This window comes from Pleurodeles waltl, chromosome 12, assembly GCF_031143425.1.
Source record: "Pleurodeles waltl isolate 20211129_DDA chromosome 12, aPleWal1.hap1.20221129, whole genome shotgun sequence".
Taxonomy (NCBI): Eukaryota; Metazoa; Chordata; class Amphibia; order Caudata; family Salamandridae; genus Pleurodeles; species Pleurodeles waltl.
The window spans coordinates 697,772,149-697,793,777 of NC_090451.1; the positions used below are offsets into that span (position 1 = coordinate 697,772,149).

General features: G+C 43.9%; 1 protein-coding gene across 4 annotated transcripts in view; it reads right to left on the reverse strand.

Annotated features, from left to right (window-relative positions):
* Positions 1-1,259: 1,259 nt before the first annotated feature.
* LOC138266884 (phospholipid scramblase 3-like) overlaps positions 1,260-21,629 on the reverse strand; it is an 88,771-nt gene continuing 68,401 nt past the window's right edge. For all 4 annotated transcript variants that reach the window (XM_069215606.1, XM_069215608.1, XM_069215609.1 and 1 more), the window contains 4 exons: positions 20,612-20,793; positions 19,750-19,911; positions 7,921-8,049; positions 1,260-5,482 (listed from right to left, as the gene is read on the reverse strand). In XM_069215606.1, the coding sequence (XP_069071707.1) occupies positions 5,420-5,482; positions 7,921-8,049; positions 19,750-19,911; positions 20,612-20,793 (536 nt within the window). In that variant the 3' untranslated portion in view covers positions 1,260-5,419. The remainder of the gene's footprint in view (positions 5,483-7,920; positions 8,050-19,749; positions 19,912-20,611; positions 20,794-21,629) is intronic.

Sequence of the window (21,629 nt, forward strand, 5' to 3'; positions counted from 1 at the left end):
ATAGAATGTGATAAATGTGTTATTTCATAGCTGTGCAGAAACGCAGAACGGATGGTACTGCCTCAAAGCCACGACAATAGCACTTGTAAGAATAACATTTCCCAAGAGTCAGTTTTAAGGATAAATACTTGAAATTCGGAGACACTTCTCAAAGTGTTTATTCCCAAAATATATTGAAATAGGACAATACGAATGGGGTAATGGTGTTGCACTCAGGGGCGCCCATCGAGAGAGGCGTAATGCAGGCCCCTGCAGCGGACCCACCCTTCAAGGGCCCCCACTGAGAGAGGCATAACACAGGCCCCGCGGTGGACCCACCCCTCAAGGGCATCCATCGAGAGAGGCGTAATGCAGGCCCCTGCAGCAGGCCCACCCTTCAAGGGCCCCACTGAGAGGGGAATAACCCAGCCCCTGCGCTGGACCCACCCTTCAAGAGCACCCATTGAGAGAGGCGTAATGCAGGCCCCTGCAGAGGACACACCCTTCAAGGGCCCCCACTGAGAGGGGCATAACCCAGGCCCTGCGGTGGACCCATCCTTCACGAGCACCGATCGAGAGAAGCGTAACAAGGCTTCGCAATGGACCCACCCTTGAAGGGCATCCATTGTGAGAGGCGTAATGCAGGCCCCTGCAGAGGACCTACCCTTCAAGGGCCCCACTGAGAGGGGCATAACCCATGCCTCTCGGTGGACCCACCCTTTAAGAGCACCCATTGAGAGAGGCGTTTCATAGGTTCCGTGATGGACCCACCCCCTTCAAGGGCGCCCATTGAGCCTTTGGCCTATGAATATCTGTGAGATATGCTAGCCTCAGGGGCTCCACACAACATTCTGCATGGGAGCCTCATATTTTTTTTTATGCCACTGGCAGCCGGACAGTGGAATCTTCGGGCCCAATGCTACGCTTCCATACAAAGTAATCCTGGCAGAATTATCAGAACCTGCGGATGGCTTTTTTAAATAGTTGGATTTTTAGCTTGCTGAACTTAGTTTTCTACTGTTGCAAAACTGTTGGTACAAGAATTCTTATTCTTGCTACATAAGGTTTTCAGGAGGGTGACCCCCAGTGTCCTCAACAAAGAAGGGGCAAATATGTGTCATTGGAGGAACAAGAACCTCCCGCCTTAATATAAAGTTTTAAATTACCTTCACAAGTTTTAGAGCAGCAGGACAGGTTGTTAAGACGTAACAGAAGTTATTCATAATTTTGGGAATAAATAATTTGTTAATTATAAAAATAAACATGTTGAAAGATTCAGGTTTCTTTTCTTAAAATGTTTATTAATAATAATAATAATGTAATGTTTATTTTATAACCTTTGGTACTATAACACACAAATATGAAAAAGTCACAACTGAGTCATCAAATCTTTCAGGACAAGCTTTAAACAAACATTTCTACAGCTTTTAGTAGTGCACTTTGCTAAACCACATTTAAAGCAGTTATATTTCAAAGCTCCTCATTTTTACAAAAAAACGTGTTCAGATTAAAATTTCAAAATAGAATCAGTCTGTAGTCTCAATAAAAAAGTTCTATCAGAGCTAAATACAACCCACATAACAGCTCAATCTGTTCTCTCTTGCAATTATACAAACCCCTTTACCATAAAACCAAGAAAGCAAGTCTCTGTCTTAGCCTCACTAAACGGTACCAACTTTTTAAAAGTTATTTTGTCAATTCAATCCGAGTTTTCCCCAAAATCCTAATAAACTTTATAACTTTTGCCTCTGTGATAAAGTGCAAAGCAGGAATTGTCTCCCCACTTTTGAGAATTCACACACAACAGACGTGGGAAATTTAACTTGGGTCCACCTTAGCGTGCCACTGACTCTGAGACAGCTCTAAAAGCCTTTCCAAGGAAAGTGACTGTTAAGATGTTTTCTTCCCCGTCTCTGATGGCCGGTCATGGTCTATTACAAAGGTTTAAAAGTGTCTTAGGCTGAGAGCCATGTGGGCCACGTCTCCACACAACCAATCCAAAGCAGCCCACAGCCTTCTTCTTATCCAGACCTCTTCATGCACATAGACATTTGGGTGGAATCAGAGCACCATGCAGGTTGTGGGTAATGTCCTTGCATTTATTAAGAGTTAATGCAATAAATAACTCTTCTTTAGCATGTACGTTCTCATAGAATGTGATAAATGTGTTATTTCATAGCTGTGCAGGAGCTCAGCACAGATGGTACTGCATCAAAGCCACCACAATACCACTTGTAAGAATAACATTTCCAAAGAGTCAGTTTTAAGGACAAATACTTGAAATTCGGAGACACTTCTCAAAGTGTTTATTCCCAAAATATATTGAAATAGGACAATACGAGTGGGTAATGGGGTTGCACTTAAGGGTATAAGATATAAGGCACAGGGTTTCAGAATATGGGATTAGCAAGTATGTTTTGAAATATGCAGTTAAGGAAATAGGGTTAGGGTCTTGGGGTGTAGGGGATTACGGTACAGGGTATTAGTTTAGGGTGTAGAGGACAGTGATATAGGTTCAGAAATTAAAAGTTAGGGTTTGGTGTATAGGGTTAAGGTTCAGGATTAAAGGTATAGGGTTAAAGGCACGGTGGCAAGGGGTAGGGCATACAAGTGAAGGATAAAGGGGTTAAGGTGTTAATTGTTAGGGCGTTAGGACATAGGTGTTAGGGGTAAGGAGTTACGGATTAGGGGTATGCGGTTAAGGGTACAGAGGTGAAGTTTAGGAGGTTGGGTACAGGGTTAGGCGGTTGTGGTATAGGTTAAGGGTTTTAGGGCATGGATTAAGGGTATGGGGACAACCTTGTAGGGTTATGGTTAAGGATAGAGGGTTTGGGGGTTGGGGTAAAAGGTAACCCACTATGATTAAGCTATTTCGTGTCACCGTCTGAAATGTGTTTAAGGTGTTTTGAAGAATGCTTCAGTTATTTTCAGTCTTTCTGTCCAAAATAAAAAAAAAAACAGAAAGCGTTGCGTTTTATACTATTACTACACTTAACCCATTTCAATGGGATCCACTACAGTTTTGTAGTGATGGATTAGAATTGGTAAAGAGAAATGTTATTTCTTAGTGAACATTTTGAATTAGTAAGGTACAATCAAACAGAACTTTTACCAGATGCATAACACAGAAAATGGCTTATGAATGTTTAACAGCAGATAATAGATACATTGCTGATGCACAGAAACCTGTTATCGTATTTCTTAATGAGTACATACCGGATAACATGCATATTAGTACAGAATGTGGTACATGATCATTGCATGTCTGTATAGCATCACAAAACACATCTTGTGTACAGGAGACACAGTGTGGTAAATATTTATATATCTTAATAGGATCAGAGAATAGATATGGTGAGGAAATGCAGTGTTAATTAGGACTTGTCTATTTTTATATGTGCTAAGATTGACAACTTCCATATTAGCGCAGACTATGATGAAGGCAAACTGCATACCAGTATAGAAACACAGAAACGGTATTTTGTAGAGTAGAGTAGAATATATTTCATATATGTAGATCCTGACAGCAGCCACGGATAACTATTGTGCAGATAAGCAAAGTGTGTACTAAATAAATATTGTATATACCAGATAGCTCACCTCTGGTACATAAGCAGAACATTTTGCAAATCCCTCTGGTGTGTCTGAAGAGCAGCAGAGAGGAGATATCTTGTACACTGATTTATTACATGAAAATCACATCCTATGTACAGAAGGACTATGATTTTCCTAAAAATAAAGGTATTAGACGGTTAGCGATGCGGGGAGCAACGTTTATCAGACTGTTAGTGAAATCTCAAGTGCCGTAAAGATCTCGAAGATGTGTATAAAAATCCTAAGATATCTCGAAAATATGTTTAGGAGAATGAGAGAGACCTCAAAGATATGTGCATTAGACTACTGGTGGGATCTTGAAGGTGTGTGCATGAGAGTACTGAAGAGACCTTAAACATATGGGTATTAGAGGGATGGCAAGACCTCATATTTGTGTATTACAGTGTTGAAGAGTCGCCTCATATACGTATTGTTCTGGAGAAGTTTGGCAGTCTGCATTTACAAAATGATGGGGACATCTCATAAACATGTCCACGCGTATAAGAATGATGGAGAGATTTATTTGTGTATAGGAGGGGTTCTTGGAATCCCTTGACAAGGTCTCAATTATGAGTTTCAGTGCTTCGAGGGACTTTAACTCGTAGGAAATAACTGCAGTGACAGGACCAGCTGCATGAACATGAGCAATTAGACCACAAGTTTGTAAGAACACTGAGGCCCCGACTGAGAGGCAGGAGGGGCGATATTCCAGTGTGAAAATCCACTTCTCATGGTTACGACTGGTGTTCCCACACCCGGACTCTTCTGGAAGTGTGCACAGTGGACCCAATACTAACTAATAATCAACTTTGTCCATTATATCCAGTCCTGCACAGTGAATCCCTGTACTCTAGGGTTTAACTAATAGCTGCATGGACCTGGTGAGGTGTTAACAGCACTGTACTGATTTTGATGCTGCAGGTCTGTCATCCCACCAGTACTGTACAACTCATAATCATGGCCTTAGCGGACATCAGATGGTCACAGGAGCAGAAACACATGTGTGTAGGTGTGCAAGAGAGACCTGTATGTTGATACAGGACTGCTGAAGAGGTGGGGGTTTGTGAAGGAGTGCTGATGAGACTGTGTATGTGTGCACATGTGTGTGTGTGGGGTCAGTAGAAAAACTGAAGAGATGTGTGTCTGTGATCTGTGTGGAAGGATGTGTCAAAATACTTCAGGGACCCGTGTATACGTTCATGGGAGGGTGTGGAGAGATACTGAAGAAACCTCTGTGTGTATGTCTGTGTGTAGAAATGCTGAGGAGACCTGTATATGTGTGTGTGTGTGGGGGGGAGGAGGGGGTATGCATGAGCACTGAAGAAACTTGTGTGTATGTATCCAAGTGTGGGGGTTGTGGGAAGGCAGACGAGACCTGTGTGTGTGTATACATTTGTGAGGGAGGTTTTAAAGGAGTGCTGGTGAGAATACTGGGAAGAGCCGTGTGTGTGTGTGTGTGTGTGTATACATGTGTAGGAAAGGGTGGAGGGTGTACAGGAGTGCTGAAGAAAACTGCATGTGTCCACAAAGTCACTGAGACTTTTACAGACTCCTCTCTGCTGCTGGGCCACAGGATGTCAGTCACTGAAATGGCACGGAGGAAATCAGGTCTGCGTCTTTGGCCAGAAGATAAAGTTATATCACCAAGCTCTCCAACTCTGCCTTAGGGTTGGTATTCAGCGCCCACACATATAGGAACATTTCTTGTTAGACACCTACGCCTATGGATCAGGGAGGGTAGAAGGGATGAAAGGAGGGGAAGCAAGAGTCAGTGTCTGTGGGCACCAGGATCCAGTCTTCTCCAGTCCTCGCTCCTTCCCCAAGCTAGAGAGAGCTTGGGGTCAGTTTAGTTATGGTGGTGTCGTGCGTCTCGCAACATCTTCATTCTCCGACTGTAAATTTCCGCATCCTGAGAAATAACAAGAGGAGAAGGTGAGATACAGGAGTATGCAGAGATGACAGTGGGATCCGCTCCAGCGAGTGTCTGCCTGCTGCACTCTTAGAGCTACTGTCCGGGGCTTGACATCACTGTCCTCTGATATAAGTGTGAAGCTGTGGTAAACTGAGCACACAGAAATATAAGAAGGGTTGTGTCAGTCCAGAGAAGTTTTAGGTGATGGGGGCCAGCCTGAGTGCTGTGATCAAAGTCAACTTTCCTGAAGAACCTAGTTGAAATGCTGCAGATGCTTTGCTTCTTGAAGCAGTAGTCAACCCACACAAGCAGAATTCAGAGCCACCCACATTCCATGCCAACCTAGAGGCAAGCTGAAGCATCACCTGCTGGAGAACAGAGTTTACATGCCTGAGGCCTAGTTCTTCTCCTGTGCTTGAAGCTATGGGCCACGCTGAGTCAGAAAGTGGTACTTCCTTGCCAACCATGTCATTCTCACCAGTGCAGACCATCCACATAAGTTGGGGGACAGAGGTCTAAAAGCTGAAGGGTCTCGCCATCCCTTAGTAAAGTACCGGCGTATGGGTTTTAAAGTTTCTATATGCTCAGGACCTCTTAGAGTCTGCCTTGCCAGATGCCAAAAGGCAAGCATTAAAATTAACCAGAGCTGGCACAGAAAGATGTTGACATGGAGAAGATGAGTACATCCAAAGTGCTGTTCCTAGAAGTCTGAGTCTCCTGCTGGCTGGCAGATTTCTCCCCAGACCTCACACCATATGTGAGCTTCTTGCCCTATGGAGGTTCTCTGATAGACACCATCGGTGTTACAGCAGAATTGCCTTAACTATATCAATAGCCTGGAAGAAATAATTCAGCGTTCGGCTTCTCCGCCAGCGAATAATCACCACAAAGCATAGTGGGCCAGATGTACTAAAGCTTTTAGCTCTCGCAAACACTCATATTTGCAAAATCAGAGTGTTTGTGACAGCTAAAAAGTTATTTTTATGGACTAAACTCCTTTCAGGACACAGCAAAGGTTTACACACTTCTAAAATCGCTTCAGAAATGGATAATAAATCCCAATTTAGAAGGGATGTATGGTGGGCATTCCTTCCAAATTGTGATTTGGTATCCTAAGTATCAATGGTTTGAGACTGGAATTTCGGTCACAAACCAGAGATAATTTTCTAACTCCCAAGGAAGGGTGGTAACATTCGCAAAAGAGGAAGTGGTCCTATTTGAACCCTTTAAGCATTAGTAAATTGGCGTGGCTGCTTCAGGGGGAGGAGGCAGTGGTCCAGGGGACGGCAGCAGAACTCTCACTAATGTTTTGACATATTTTTTTAAAGCAGTCCCATTTTCTTTAAGGAAACAGGGCTGCAAAAAAAAAAAAAGTTTTCAGTTTTGAAAAGCAGTCACAAGGATGGTGGTCTGCCGCCTCTTGTAAGCCACCTTTTATGTAGGTGTAGCCCGTCACAGTGGGTCAAAAATTACAGACTGCCTCGTTAATATTCACTAGGTAGATCGGTCTGCAATCCACTATGATTTTTTATTTTTCAAATCGACCTATTAGTATATAGGTAGTTCCGCACATTCAATCAATGGTTGAAAAAAAGGTCAGTGTGCAATATTCAACCAGGTTTTTAGTACACCTGGTCCAGTATTTTCTAATACCCTAAACCAACTCATTACCACTTTTAAAGGCCATTCAAGGTATTTGGACCAGGCCAGAACACGACCACATAAGTGGAAGCCATGACTTACTGTCGAGATTTTCACCTGCCTGGCATGGGGCTCTCAGCCTACATCTGAACACCCGGTGCAGAGCTCCACTGCAGACTCAATCAAACACTCAGAAGTTACCACGCTGTTTTCGCCCGCTCTGCATTTCTGTTGTTTTAACACAAACTTCCAAAGCATTTATTTTTTTGTTTAAACAGTCAATCATTGTCTCTGATGCAAGGGAGTTTTTTCCTCCTGTGCAGTGCATCTATTAGATTGCCTGGTGCTCCCAAGCAGGGGATGGTCACCCTATCCGAAGTAGTTGGAGTAGGACATACTCATGGTGAATAATAAGCTAGGTTAGTTTTTAAAAGAAATTTATAATTCTAACGAGACTTAGCCAGACATCCTTTGAAGGATCTTCAAAGGTTTCATTATTCTTTCATACTCTAAGCTGTCCCTTCACAAACCTTTCATAGAAAAGCAACGTGAGATCCATTAGAGCAGTAAAGTTGAGCAGATGGTTGCATCGGAGACACGGCTTATCCAATCGAGTTATTAATGGGTGATCTCCTCTTAGGGATGTCTACCCTCAGGGTTTTAAGCCGTAGGCCTTCTCTGACTCTTACACTATCACAGCCACCACCTATAATCATTTAGTCTCATCTCTTAGCAACCAACCATCCCTGATCTCACCACAAAGTCATATCCCTTCCCAGATGGAGGATACTCACCAAGAAGAAAGATGACCCAATGAGGACAGCCTTGATATTTACATCCAGATCAAGGGGGAAGTGGACGGTGAACTGGCCGCTCTCCCGGCGGATCATTCCCACAGTCTGGGTTTCATCGTTGGACTTCACCTGTAGGCCAACAGGGTGGAGAAGAGTCTTATCAAAAAGCAAACCTTTGCCTGTAGCGCCTACCACACCACCACCTTGTTTACATCTGACCCAAAGCAATTTCTGTACAGAACTGGTTGACTTTTGAGCTCATAGGACAAGATGGCCCTTCTAACACTGCCACTAATTTGACTGAGGAACAACATCAATTTTTCTCGAAAGCCAAGACAAATGCTCAGGAAAATGTTGTCAGCCAAGCAACAATCTCTCGTAAAGATGTAAAACAATCATAGATGTTTTTGTTGAACAGTGGCTTAGTATAAATACTTACACATCATAATATTCATGAGTTAAAGTGCCACCTTCACCTCTTGAACCCAAACTTTTCATACTAAGTCCCACCCTAGTTACAACTTGAGAACGCTTGAAAGATGATGTGTTTCAGAGACTTATTGATTATGCTTGTAAGTTTGTAAAAGGCTGCAAGGTGGTGTTGTGATGTTCTTGGAGTAACTCTGTAGAGCATTTAGCAAATGGTAGCTCTTGGGGTGAATGATAATCAGTCAGTTGGCATATGCTGGTGGGTTTGTGCTTGTATGTTGGTGACTGACTGTATGATGGTTAGTGTTTTGGGGTATAAACATGGTGCGAGTGTATGATGATGGCCCTGCAGGCATTTGGTGGTTTGTACATGAACGTATTCTTGGTGGGTGTGGGTATGTGGACGTGGCTTTATGGTAGTCTGATCAGGGATGTGTGGGCATATTCTGGTGGTTGTTTGGTCATATAATAATGGGTGTATGGTCGTATAATATTGGGTGGGTGGCCATATAATGGTGGTTGGATGCATGTACAAAAGTGGGTGTATTGGCATAACATGGTGGATTTGTTGCAATATGATGTTGGATGTGCAAACAGGTTGGTGGATGGGCTGCTTTATATTGTGTATTAATATTGTGTAGTGTGTTTTTTTTTGTTTGAAAAGTTTTGTCACACTCCAACACTGTGTGTAGGAGTTAAGGCTGGCTAAGTACGGTGGAGTTGACACACCAGGTGAACTCTGTACTTTAACAGAAAAATCTTATGACTGCTTCCTTTTTGTGATGAAGCTATTTAACAGATTAGTCAACGTATCTCCCTGGGTCAACTATAGTTGTTGTAGGGAATTTCACTGTCTTCTATTATGTTGACAACTGGTGCTGGTTGTGTGGATGTAAGATAGTTGGTATACTGGTATGCTGGTTGTGTGGAAGTTTGATGAGGAGTGTGCTGGCATGTGATATTGGGTGTGTTGGTGTATGATGTTGATTGTGTCAACACATGATTGTTGGTATATTGAAATAAGATGTTGGTTTTGTGGACATATGATAGCGACAGTGTTTGCGTATCATTATGGATGTGCTGGCATATGATGGTGGTGTGCTTGGTGTGTGTGTGTGATGTGTCGGCCCATTATTTGTGTTGTGTGAATGTGTGGTGTAAATTGTTTTGGCATATAGGGGGTTATTACAACTTTGGAGGAGGTGTTAATCCGTCCCAAAAGTGACGGATTTACCACCAGCCATATTACGAGTTCCATAGGATATAATGGACTCGTAATACGGCTGGTGGTATTTCCGTCACTTTACCGTCACTTTTGAGACGGATTAACACCTCCTCCAAAGTTGTAATAACCCCCATAATGTTGGTTGTTGTGCCATACAAGTTTGACTGTGAAAACATACGATGATGGGTGTGTTAGCTTATAATGTTGGTTGTTTAGATGCATGATGGTGAGTGTGTTGATGTGTGATACCATGTGTGGTGGTAGTGATAATGATGATAACTGCAGTATTAGTGGTGGTGATACTGGTGTGGCTGGTGGTACTGGTGGTGATAGTAGCAACAAGGTCACACTAATGATGGTGGTAACAATGGTGTTGGTGATGGGAACTGCGGTGGTAACGCTGACAGTAATAGTAGTGCTGGCGGTAATGGTGGTGGTGTTACTGGTGATAATAACAGTGGGACTTGCAGTGGTGGTGGTGCTGCATCTGGGGATGGTGCTGGTAATGTTATTGTGGGGCAATGGTGATAATGGTAATGCAGTAATTGTGGTAATAATGCTAGTGCTGGGGTAATGGTGGTTGTGGTAATAGAATTGACGTAACTGTGGTGATTGTAATATTGTTGGTAGTAATGGTGGAGGGGATGATGGTGCATCTGGTGGTAATTTTGGTGGTGCTGGTAGTGGTGGTAGTTGTAATGGTTGTGTTGTTGGTAACAGCTCAGGGATGTGGAATTCCTATCGCCCGACGCCCGGGAGGACATCTTGTTTGGGGTCAAGGGCAACAAGTTTTCATGTTTACTTTGTCCTTGGGACAAGTAGGCCCAACCCCCTGCAGCACAAACCCTTTGGCTGCCTGTTTACAGAGAGTTGAACTCTCTGCAGTTGAGGTAATGTGTTTCCAAAAGATAATGCTGTTGGAACTTGTATTTATGGTTCATTATTTGAAAGCCTTCATTATTAGGGTGCGTGCTGTAAATAAATGTTTTAAGGTCACACTTCACTACTGACGTTGGTTCCAGTACAAAAAAAAAAAACGTGTACACACGTTAAAAAAGTTTAGGCTAAGAGGCTAAGTATAATGCTCCCAGAATGCTCTCTGATTATATGCAAATGAAGTGTCATTTAGTAAAATGTGTTGATGCATGCTAGTATTTCCCAAAAATATTTCTAATGGAAAATCAGTGTAACCATTTTCAACACGATTATGGGAAGCATGAAAATAAACAAACACTGACAAAGTAAACTGATCTGACATACTTTTATAAGTCTTTTAGTTTCATCAATGCGTGTCTTGTTTTGACATGGCTTTTGTAACACTTTATTGTTGTGGGAGCTACCAGGCCCTCAACATTGTAACAAACATTGGCAAAACCCCCCCAAAAAGTTTTTGAACTCTTAAAGCACACGTTGCCACCAGCGGCATAACAAAGGCCCCGCAGCCGCCCTCAAGGGGGCCCCGTCAGCACAGCACCTGCCCTGAGTGAGTCTGGAGAGGAGGCTCCTCCATGTTCTTTGCAAAGGGGCACCCTCCAGTTTCGTTACGTCACTGATTGCCACTGTAGTTCCTGACACTGAACAAAACTACTTTGTGTGGCAATATGCTCCTTGTGGAAGAGCAGAATGCGATCACTCACAGTAAAGCCAGCCGAAAGAGAGAGAAATAGAAGTTTAATAAAAACAAAATGTCTTTGTTAACACCAGACCTAATTAGGGACCAAGACCCACATGTAGGTAGCTTTTTGCATGTCGCAAACAGCGACTTTTGCTGTTTGCGACATGCAAAAAGCACATTGCGATGCACAAACCCAGTTTTGCGATTCAGTAACCTGGTTACCGAATCACAAAACGGGTTTGCGACTCGCAATTAGTAAGGGGTGTTCCCTTCCTAATTGCAACTCGCAGTGCAATGTACCGCGAACGCGGGCGCAAACCAATCGCAGTTTGCACCCATTTCAAATGGGTGCTAACACTTTCGCAAAGGGGAAGGGATCGCCATGGGACCCCTTCCCCATTGTGAATGTCACTGTAAACATTTTTTCAGAGCAGGCAGTGGTCCTGCGGACCACTGCCTGCTCTGAAAAAATGAAACGAAAACGTTTCATTTTTCATTTTTGTTATGCATCTCGTTTTCCTTTAAGGAAAACTGGCTGCATTACAAAAAAAAACCAAAAAAACTGCTTTATTGAAAAGCAGTCACAGACATGGTGGTCTGCTGTCTCCAGCAGGCCACCATTCGTGAGGGGGTCGCAAATTGCGACCCACCTCATGATTATTCATGATGTGGGCATTTGCGAAGCCCTTGCGAATCACAGATGGTGTCAAGGACACCATCCTACATTCGGATTTGCGACTCGCAATTTGCAGGTCACAAATCTGAACCTACCTACTTGTGGCCCCAAATTCTTAAAGAAAGTCACAAAAGTGCACCCATGGTATATGTCGTACCCCTATAAAATATTTGTGAACTGTATTTTAGCGTGGGTAAATACGATGTGTAGATGTGCTCATGTGAAAATCTATTGAGCATTTGCAAGTTCATTTTGCCTCCAGCCACTTTCTTCCCAACCCTGGAAGAAGTTCTAATTCTGCCATTGTCAGGAGTAAATGTCCAACCTTTTTTATTATGGGAAAATATTAGAGAGAAGCTGGTAAAAATCTTTAAAACATGCAGGTTAGTAGGTTTGCAGACTCAAAGGTATTCCAGCCCTGGAACTATTGCTTACTGCTTCCTCCAGCCCCAGTATGCAGATCTGCAGAAAGGTGGCAAAATAAAGAAATTGCTACAGTAGGGATTGAAACTCCAAGTATTCAAGCCCTACTATGGTAGTAGCCCTGGCATAATCAGAGAGGCTATTAATTGCTGCCATAATTTGTCGCCACACTACATGGCACCAAAGGGACAAGTAGATCTTTTTACAGGACAAGTAGATTTGAGAAGCAACCTGTCCCCTGGACAAGTAGATATTTTAATAAATTCCACACCCCTGCAGCTGTCATGGTGGTAATGCAGTGCTGGTGGTAGTCATGGTAAGGAGGTAATGGTGGCTGTAATGGTAGTGCTGGTGGTGATGGCGGTGACGTTAATAGTGGCAGTACTGGTAACGGTGGTGGTGCATCTTCAGGTGATAGCTGTGGTAATAGTGCTGCTAACTTTGAAGTAATTGTGGTAATGTCATTAACTGTGCTGGTAACCTTGGTGTTTGTGGTAGTACTGGCGGTGTTAATGTTGGTGGTACTAATGGTGACAGTGTTAATAGTGTTGGTGATGGTTATTGTGGTGGTAATGATATTAGCAGTAATGGGGGTGGGGAGGTAATATATTAGCTCTACTGTTGGAATTTATGGTGGCAATGGTACTGGTGACAGCGGTAATAGCTGTTGTGGTGGCAATGGGGGTAAATAATGGTGATGGCAATGATAGCAATGGTGTGGTACTAATTGTGTCAGTGTAACAGTAGTGGTGGAACTGTTGTTACTGTGGGTCCTGGTGATGGTAATGGTGAAAATGGTGACGCGGTAACAGTGGCTGTTATGGTAATGGTGGTGGCAGTAGTAATGCTGATGGTAATGGAATTGATAGTAATAATGGTGCCTTTAAAACTGTAACCCTAACATTTTTTTATTTCTCTGGGTTTGGCCGGATGAGGGGATTCTGAGAGATAAGAACATTTTAACTTGACACCGCTTACTTTCATCTCTGCGGTATCTGAATGACATGGGAATAACTTTGCCCCCAAACTTACCGCCATACAGAGGCATCAATCAGAAATGTGACTGGCTACACAAAAGCCATTTCAGCCTTCCACGGGCACCAACTGAAAATCCAACTAAAAGTATCCCAGCCCTACCAGTAGTCCTGAGGCACTGACCCTTCGTGTGGTCTGCACATTCCCTCACTACCGAGCTCCACACATACTGGCTTCATAAACAACTGACACCATCTAGGCCCCATCAACCTTCCATAAGCAACGTGGTTCAGGTGACTGACTGACGTTAACCCTGCTGACCTTCTTTGAGTCACCATCTTGTGTGAGACTCACACTGGCCCAGCCTGACCCACCTCTTTGCGTGTCTGACATGTGGGATCCTAGCACGTAACAAATTTTGTGCCACAACTGCTGGCCTTTCAGTAGCACTGAACTGAAATGACTGATTCCACTCCAGAAAGCCTTCCAGAAGGGAAAGCAACAAGGCATCAACCTGTGTCTCTCTCTCTTTCTACCTAAACCCTCCCATCTCAGACCTCGTGCATGCCGTGAAAGGTGGAAGTTCTCAAGTGGTGCATGGAGCTCAAGCACATGATGTAAAAATTTGTTTTAACATCTTTTAGAAATGGGGTCTTTGGTTGGCAGTCAGGTTACCCCCTGTCCAAGCAAGGACCCTCACTCTAGTCAGGGTCAAGGAGAATCACCCTTAGTTTACCCCCGCTCACCTCCTTGGTAGCTTGGCACGAGCAGGGAGGCTTAACTTCAGAAGCAAGGTGTAAAGTATTTGTACCAACACACACAGTAACACAGTGAAAACACTACAAAATGACACAACACAGGTTTAGAAAAATAGATAATATTTATATAAACAAAACAAGACCAAATACAATACAAATACACAATATACAGTTAAAAATATGAATCTAGCACCTAAAAGTAAGAAAACAGTGATCTGAGGTGAAAACACTGCAAGTTGGTAAAACACGGCATCGTAACAGAGTTGTTTCCTACAATGTGACGCCAATGGCGCCGGTTCGACCCCCAGGTACAGTACCTTGAGAACAAGTAGAAAACAGGCCGGTGAACGGAGTCAGGGAAAGCGGCGTCGTGAGGTCCAATGCAGCGTCGGTTACGGTGCCCCAGGGCAGGACAGCGGTGTCGCGCAGCGGACTCAGGTCCTTACCGCAGGGCGGTGGAGGTGAAGCTGCGTCAGATACGAAGTCGGTCTCTTCGTTACGGCAGATGCGAAGTCCAGCGGAGTCACGATGCTGTGAGGCGACCTCACAGGGTTGCGATGACGTCACAGGGCCGCAGGCGCTGCAATGGCATTGGGTAGTCATGGACGTTGGACTTACGACACTCCGGTGTCAGCGAAGTCGGGTGGAATTAGCTGTTGCAGAGACGCGGGGCCTACAGGGTCGGACTTCTACGAGCTCCATGGCCTGGGCAGGCGGCGTCACGGTTCTGGGGTAGCGGTGTCAGCTCACAGGGTCGTTGGATCTGCACTCGGCGAGGTCCACGGCCTCGGGGAAAGCGGCGTCGCGGTTCCAGGCAGCGTCGTCCTTTGGGAAGTCGCATGGCATCGTCCGATATCTTTAGACTGTTTTTTCTCCAGGAATTCACTTTTGGGGGGCCAGGAACTGGAATGGCACCCACTGACACGCTAGAGTCCACAGCAAGTAGACTTAGGTATGGTTGGTGAAGCCTTTACTGTCCCTGAGGCTTCAAAACAGGAGTCAAGCTCTACTCCAAGCCCTTGGAGTTACTTCTCAAGCGGGAATGCAACAAAGTCCAGTCTCTGTCCCCTTGTACAGGCAGAAGCAGCAACTGCAGGATAGCTCCACAAAGCAGTCACATGCAGGGCAGCACTTCTCCAAGCAGAGGTTCCTCTTGAATCCTTGAAGTAATCTGATTTCTGGGATTTGAGGTGCTCTTCTTACACTCCTTACTGTCTTTGAAGTAGACCTACTTCAAAGTAAAGTCTCAAGTGTCTGTGAGATCCTTTCCTGTCCAGGCCAGGCCCCAGCCACAGACCAGGGGGTTGGAGGCTGCATTGTGTGAGGGCAGGCAAGGCCCTTTCAGGTGTAAGTGACCACTCCTCACCGCCCTCCTAGCACAGATGGCTCATCAGGATATGCAGGCTACACCCCAGCTCCCTTTGTGTCACTGTCTAGAGAGAGGTGCAAAACAGCCCAACTGTCAAACTGACCCAGACAGTCAATCCATAAACAAGCAGAGTCACAGAATGGTTTAAGCAAGAAAATACCTACTTTCTGAAAGTGGCATTTTCAAACACACAATCTAAAAACCAACTTCACTAAAAGATGTATTTTTAAATTGTGAGTTCAGAGGCCCCAAACTCCATCTGTCTATCTGCTCCCAAAGGTAATCTGCACTTTAATCGTATTTAAAGGCAGCCCATATGTTAACCTATGAGAGAGATAGGCCTTGCACCAGTGAAAACCGAATTTTTCAGTATATCACAGTCAGGACATCTAAAACACATAAGTAAATGTCCCACCTTTGACATACACTGCATCCTGCCCATGGGGTAACCTAAGACCTACCTTAGGGGTGCCTTACATGTATGAAAAAGGAAGGCTTGGGCCTGGCAAGTGGGTATACTTGCCAAGTCGAATTAGTAGTTTAAAACTGCACACCCAGACACTGCAGGGGCATGTCTGAGCCATGTTTAGAGGGCTACTAATGTGGGTGGCACAGCCAGTGCTGCAGGCCCACTAGTAGCATTTGATTTACAGGCCCTGGGCACCTCTAGTGCACTTTACCAGGGACTTACCAGTAAATCAAATATGCCAATCACGGAAAGCCAATCACATACACATTTTGTATAGGAGCATTTGCACTTTAGCACTGGATAGCAGTGGTAAACTGCCCAGAGTAATAAAAACAGCAAAAACAGAGTCCAGCACAAATCAACAACCTGGGAAACAGAGGCAAAAAGTTAGAGGAGACCACGCCAAGGATGCCAAGTCTAACAACATCTACATTGTGCACAGAGAATAAAGTGATTCTGAGACAGGCACACTGTAATATCTAGATTGTACACAGACACCAAATATGATACTATGACAAGTGCACATCTGAAAAAGAATGGAATAAATATTGCTGTTCTTTGTCCTTGTGAGCCACATTGCTCTAGGAGTTATCATCAAAATGTACCTCATTCAGAGGAATGAGGCTCTCACAAATCAATGTTAGACAGTACATGCACAGAAGAGGATCTCCTTAAGTTGAGCTGTAGTTCAGAAATGTTTCATTTAAAGCCTGCTTGAAGAAGCAACAATCAGCATGAAAGCTTGGAAACATCGTTGGGATGGTTAACCTCAGTTTGAATGGACCAGATCTCATAGTTGGGTCAGGTGACCTTTGTTTGACTAGACCAGATTTCCTATCCGTGTCATGGTTGGGTTGAGTGACCTTGACTTGACTAGACCAGATCTCCTTTTCTTCATAGTTGGGTCGGAGGACCTTGGTTTGACCAGATACGGCCTGCTATCCATGCCATGACCTTCATTTGACTAGAAAAGATCCACTGTCCATCTCATGCTTGGGTTGGTCGACCGTGGTTTGATTGGATGGAATCTACTACCAATGTCATGACTGGGCCAGAGGACCTTGGTTTTAGTAGACAATAGTCACTGTCATTGCCATGTGTGGAATGGGTGATCTCAGATTTAAGAGACCAGATCTCATATCCACGTCATGCTTGGGTGACCTTGGTTTGGCTAGATGGGATCTCTTAACCATGTCATACTTGGGTTGGGCAACCTTGGTTAGACTAGATGGGATCTTCTATCCATGCCATGATTAGCAGGTGATGGCTGAGCCGGATGACCAGAGTTAAGATACACATGATTTGTCAATAAGTTACTATTTCACCCACACAATGTACACTGCCTAGAGTTCATACATTAGGTAGTGTTTATTTAATCATTCTTATATTAAAAAAAGCAGACAGTGGGTATAGTTCTGAGTGTGAGGGATTCCTAGAAATTAACAAATGAGCTAGGAGGCTACATAGGAGGCATGCTGGGCCTGCAGTGGCCATATGAAGAAGGTGTCACGGTCAATGTAGAATACATTGTTATGGGCCTCGAGAAATGAGGTGTCCAAAAAGATTTGGACATACAAAGTACTGAAATCACTCTGGGACACTTGGCCAGACAACAAAACTAATGCCCATATTTTCATCGCGGCCATCATCAGAAACTTCACCATAGGGCCAACCCCTTTTACTGTCTATCACAAATCCAGCAAGATTTTTAAAATGGCCTACCTCTGGTATTTGAAAGTTTGGGCACATCATCCGAGAAAGAAATTTCATAACACTGAAAAGACCGTTAACCACAGGTCAGCACGGAGGCATCTGACGTTACCTTAACTGCAGAAGAAGGGAGCTATTGCAAATAAAAAACAGCTGGAACAAGAACTGGCAAAGCCAATAGATCTCTCCTATGTGAGAGTTGCCGACTTTGTTGATATGTTTTAGCCATGTTCTATAGTAGCATGGCCATTTTGCAGCATGGCTGAAAGTAAAGAAAAATGTGCTATGACGCAGTCAGCTCTGGTAGTGATATGACAGGGATGTGTCACATCACCTCTTTTTTGTTTTGTCTTGGCGTTGGCTCAAAAACCTGTGATTCTGGGCAAATCACTTGATGTCCCCGTGCCTTCAAACATACGCAAAATGAGTCTAGCAAATCTATTTCCCCCTATAATTCCCTTTGGGAGAAACTCCTGATTCCAGCAATCTCTGAACCCAAGGCTGCCACCTAGCTCTCCTGGCTGGGTGTGAAACACATGGGCGATCTGTTTATTAAAACAGAGAAGCCAAGACCACTTCAGAGGGAGTGGATATACTGAAGGAACACTGGATGGTTTTTTACAGACTACACAATGTCCTGAAAACTGTACCCTCACAGTACCTGAAAGAACTCAACATCATGCCACCCCTATCACTAGTGAGAGAAACCCATTTAATATCTCAGCTATGTAGATCGGCCATCACTGCTCAGCGATACCTCACTGCCGTGCAAAGCATTGATGGGAAATAGATTTGGAATCAACAGTGACTGATGAACACTGTGCACAAACCAGACATGTGTCCCTAAATAGCAGAGACAAACTTTTACACTTTATATGTATACTTCACTTTGCTATACACCTGCCACTTACTGGTACATGGTCTGGATGAAACAGCTGGAAAAGCCAGATGTGGCTATGAAGGGGCAGGTTCCACCCATGTGGCCTGGGAGAGCTCCAGGCTGAACGCATGCAGAGGAATGATATTCCTGGAAGTTGGAAACACAACATGCCACAGTATCTCACCCCAGAGGTGGGACCACTATTGGGGTGAGATGCTTCACCACCCTAGCCTTATCATTAGCGAAGCTGAGACTTACAATGTGCTGGACCAGTGTCCTCTCTACAAGATAGGAGACTAGGTCAAAGATCTCATTTACTGCAATGATGCTACAGGTCCTTATGTCAACCTCCTTACCCATAAGTCCCGACCTAAAGATATAGTGATTCCCCTTACACCAGTGTTTCCCAACCTGTGGCCCGGGGACCCCTGGGGGTCTGCCACTGCTTAGAAAATTAAATAATATGAACAGATTAGGTCCCCATCTTTCAGTAATGACTCAGTGGGGGGTTCCCGATTCCAATATTGATTCAGTGGGGTCCCCGAGTTCCAGTAATGATAAAGTTGGGGTCCACAGAAGTTAAAAGGTTGGGAACCACTGCCTTACACAATACTTGGCGACTCAAGCATTGTATCCTCAGGCATATCCTACGCGTTAATGTGCAACCCCTTTAATGGAAAAATACAAATTACATTAAACTATTATACACATGCTTGGTGTGTGCTGAAGAATGTTCACGTGAAGATGTACAACCTGTTCATACGTACAGCTTACAAGATCTTCTTGCTATGTCACATAAATCTGAATATGTGTGAATATTAATTGATGATGAAAAGAGAATACATTAAACACAGAAACCATCTTAAAATGTACAGATCAATAGCAGCAAGAGATCTTGATATAAACGTTCAACCTGCAATGCAATACAATGGGCAGAGCACTTGGGCGGAGCCAGAAAGGTAAGTTACAAAACACAAACTGTAAGCGGGATTCCCATCGTTATCCCTCCCAGCCAACAGGAATAAAGTGCCTTGTTAGTAGAATCTCAACCTGTGCAGATTACACAAAACATGGAGAATTACATAAAGCATATGGATTTAGCAAAGATATTCTGGGGAGGTCCTGAGTAGGACGAACAATATAATTGGGTAAATACTTCTGGGTTTCATTACTCGTTTTTTATTCCTCCCTCTGCTTCTTTTTTCTTTTATCCTTCCTCCTGCAAATATTCCTTGAATTCCTTTCTCCACCCTTCCCTTCCACCTTTTCCTCTCATTTCTTGTCCGAAAATCCCTTTTACCTCAAAGTTCACATCGCCGAAGATGTTCTGCTGGAAGCCAGGACCCACTACTACGAGAACCGTCTGCCTTGTGGCATTCTGGATGGAGAGACTGGTGACGAAGGCGCTCCAGTTCCAGACGCTGTATCCAATGATATTGCCAGGTGGGCAATGGATCTCGATCTGTAACAATGGAAACATGTAAAGATTGAAAAACACTACATGTGGTCCTTTCATGTGAGCCTGACCGGCCAGAGGGGATCTTCCAGTGGTCAGTGTTTGAGCCTTGGGACTCTGTTTCAATAGACAGGTGGAGCTGGAATCAAAGTGTACAGGAAAGATGGATTAGACATGTAACAGAGCTGTTGAGGGTACTAACATACAAGTAGGAATCATCAACTTTACAAATAGTTCAGTGTGATTAAATAGACATAGCAGAAGTCCACTATCAGCCAGAACTAGTCAACCACTATTCCCTCAGTGTTAGAACATTCTTCTACTTTGAGAGTGATGCAGTCTCTACTGGGACCAGAGACAGTCAAATTTAGAGCCTATCCTGGGTGGCCAATTGTGCTAGAATTTACCGTTGGTTGACTGTAGTGGGGGAATCCATTTTTTAGGATGTTTTAATTAATTTTGGGGCAGACCTAAATTCACTATTGGTCAATTATAAACCTATGGGTGCCCAGAGATGTTTTTCTGAAAGATGTCAGCAACAGAAATTGTTAGCAACGATGAACACCATCTTCACAAAAGAAGGGACCCTACTGCAGTTCACCGGACCACAGAGGCAACCATGAACCTTATTTCCCACTTTCAGCATTTCTTGCTATGGCCGACACTGGGCCCAGACACAGGGGGCCGCAGGTTCCCTGGAGCTTACATCAGGTGAGCAGGTGCACTTGCAGTTCTGCAGGAGTTGCATCACTTCCTTGCTGTTGTTGTCGGTCAAATGGAGGTTGTAGAGGGGACCACAGCATTGTATCTCCTGCTTGGCAAAAAAGATCCTCTGGTTCAAAACGTTGAGTAGTTCGTAATTCCGTCCCCATGTCTGTCCACTGGAAACTGAAATCACAAGTGATCAAACTTCACCTTTGGAAAGGAAATCCTCTTTAACATCACATATGCTTGTAGCAGAATCACTTGACATTAACCTCATCACAGGAAACAACACTCACAGTCTTAATCATGTAGAACAGAGGGGACAAACAGTCAAATCTTTGACGCTGCCATTAACAATGAGAGCAGAGTGAGCAACATCCAGCCGTCATCAACTAGATCAGAGCCAATATCTTCTAGTTTTGCCCATCACTTAATTGACCGGACAGAAGAACACATCATCCAATATTTTCATTAATGCACAGATAGCATTTAAGTCTTGATTGCAGTCATCATTCACCAGAGCACAGCAAACAACACCCACCTCATGTCCATCACATCATCATCCGCACGAGAATCAACAGCATTGAATGTCCTCATGAAGCAGAGAGGAGGCAACATCCAAGTCTTGCTAGTTGTCATTATCAAGCAAAGACAGTACTGAAGTATTGTCTTCATCAACCAAAGAGAAAACAGCATCAGGTCTTCAATGCTTAGGACACAGACTACAGCATCCAATTGTGACCATCATTAAACACTTTAGAAATAACAGCTTGCAGGTATCCCCAGCCATCAGCATCACAACCACCACTGGTCACAAAGACAGCAATGTGTAAGTATTTCTCATCATCAACAAATGCACCAACAATTTTTAAGTGTGTTTATTGTTGTCATGTGTACTGCCACTGCTTGGGTTAATAGTAAGGTATTTAGAACCACTGTCAGGTTTTCTGCTCGATTCCAGAAAATACCAGACCTTAAAGGAAGTTAGGAGTTTGCTATGCTAAATCCTTTATTCTTAG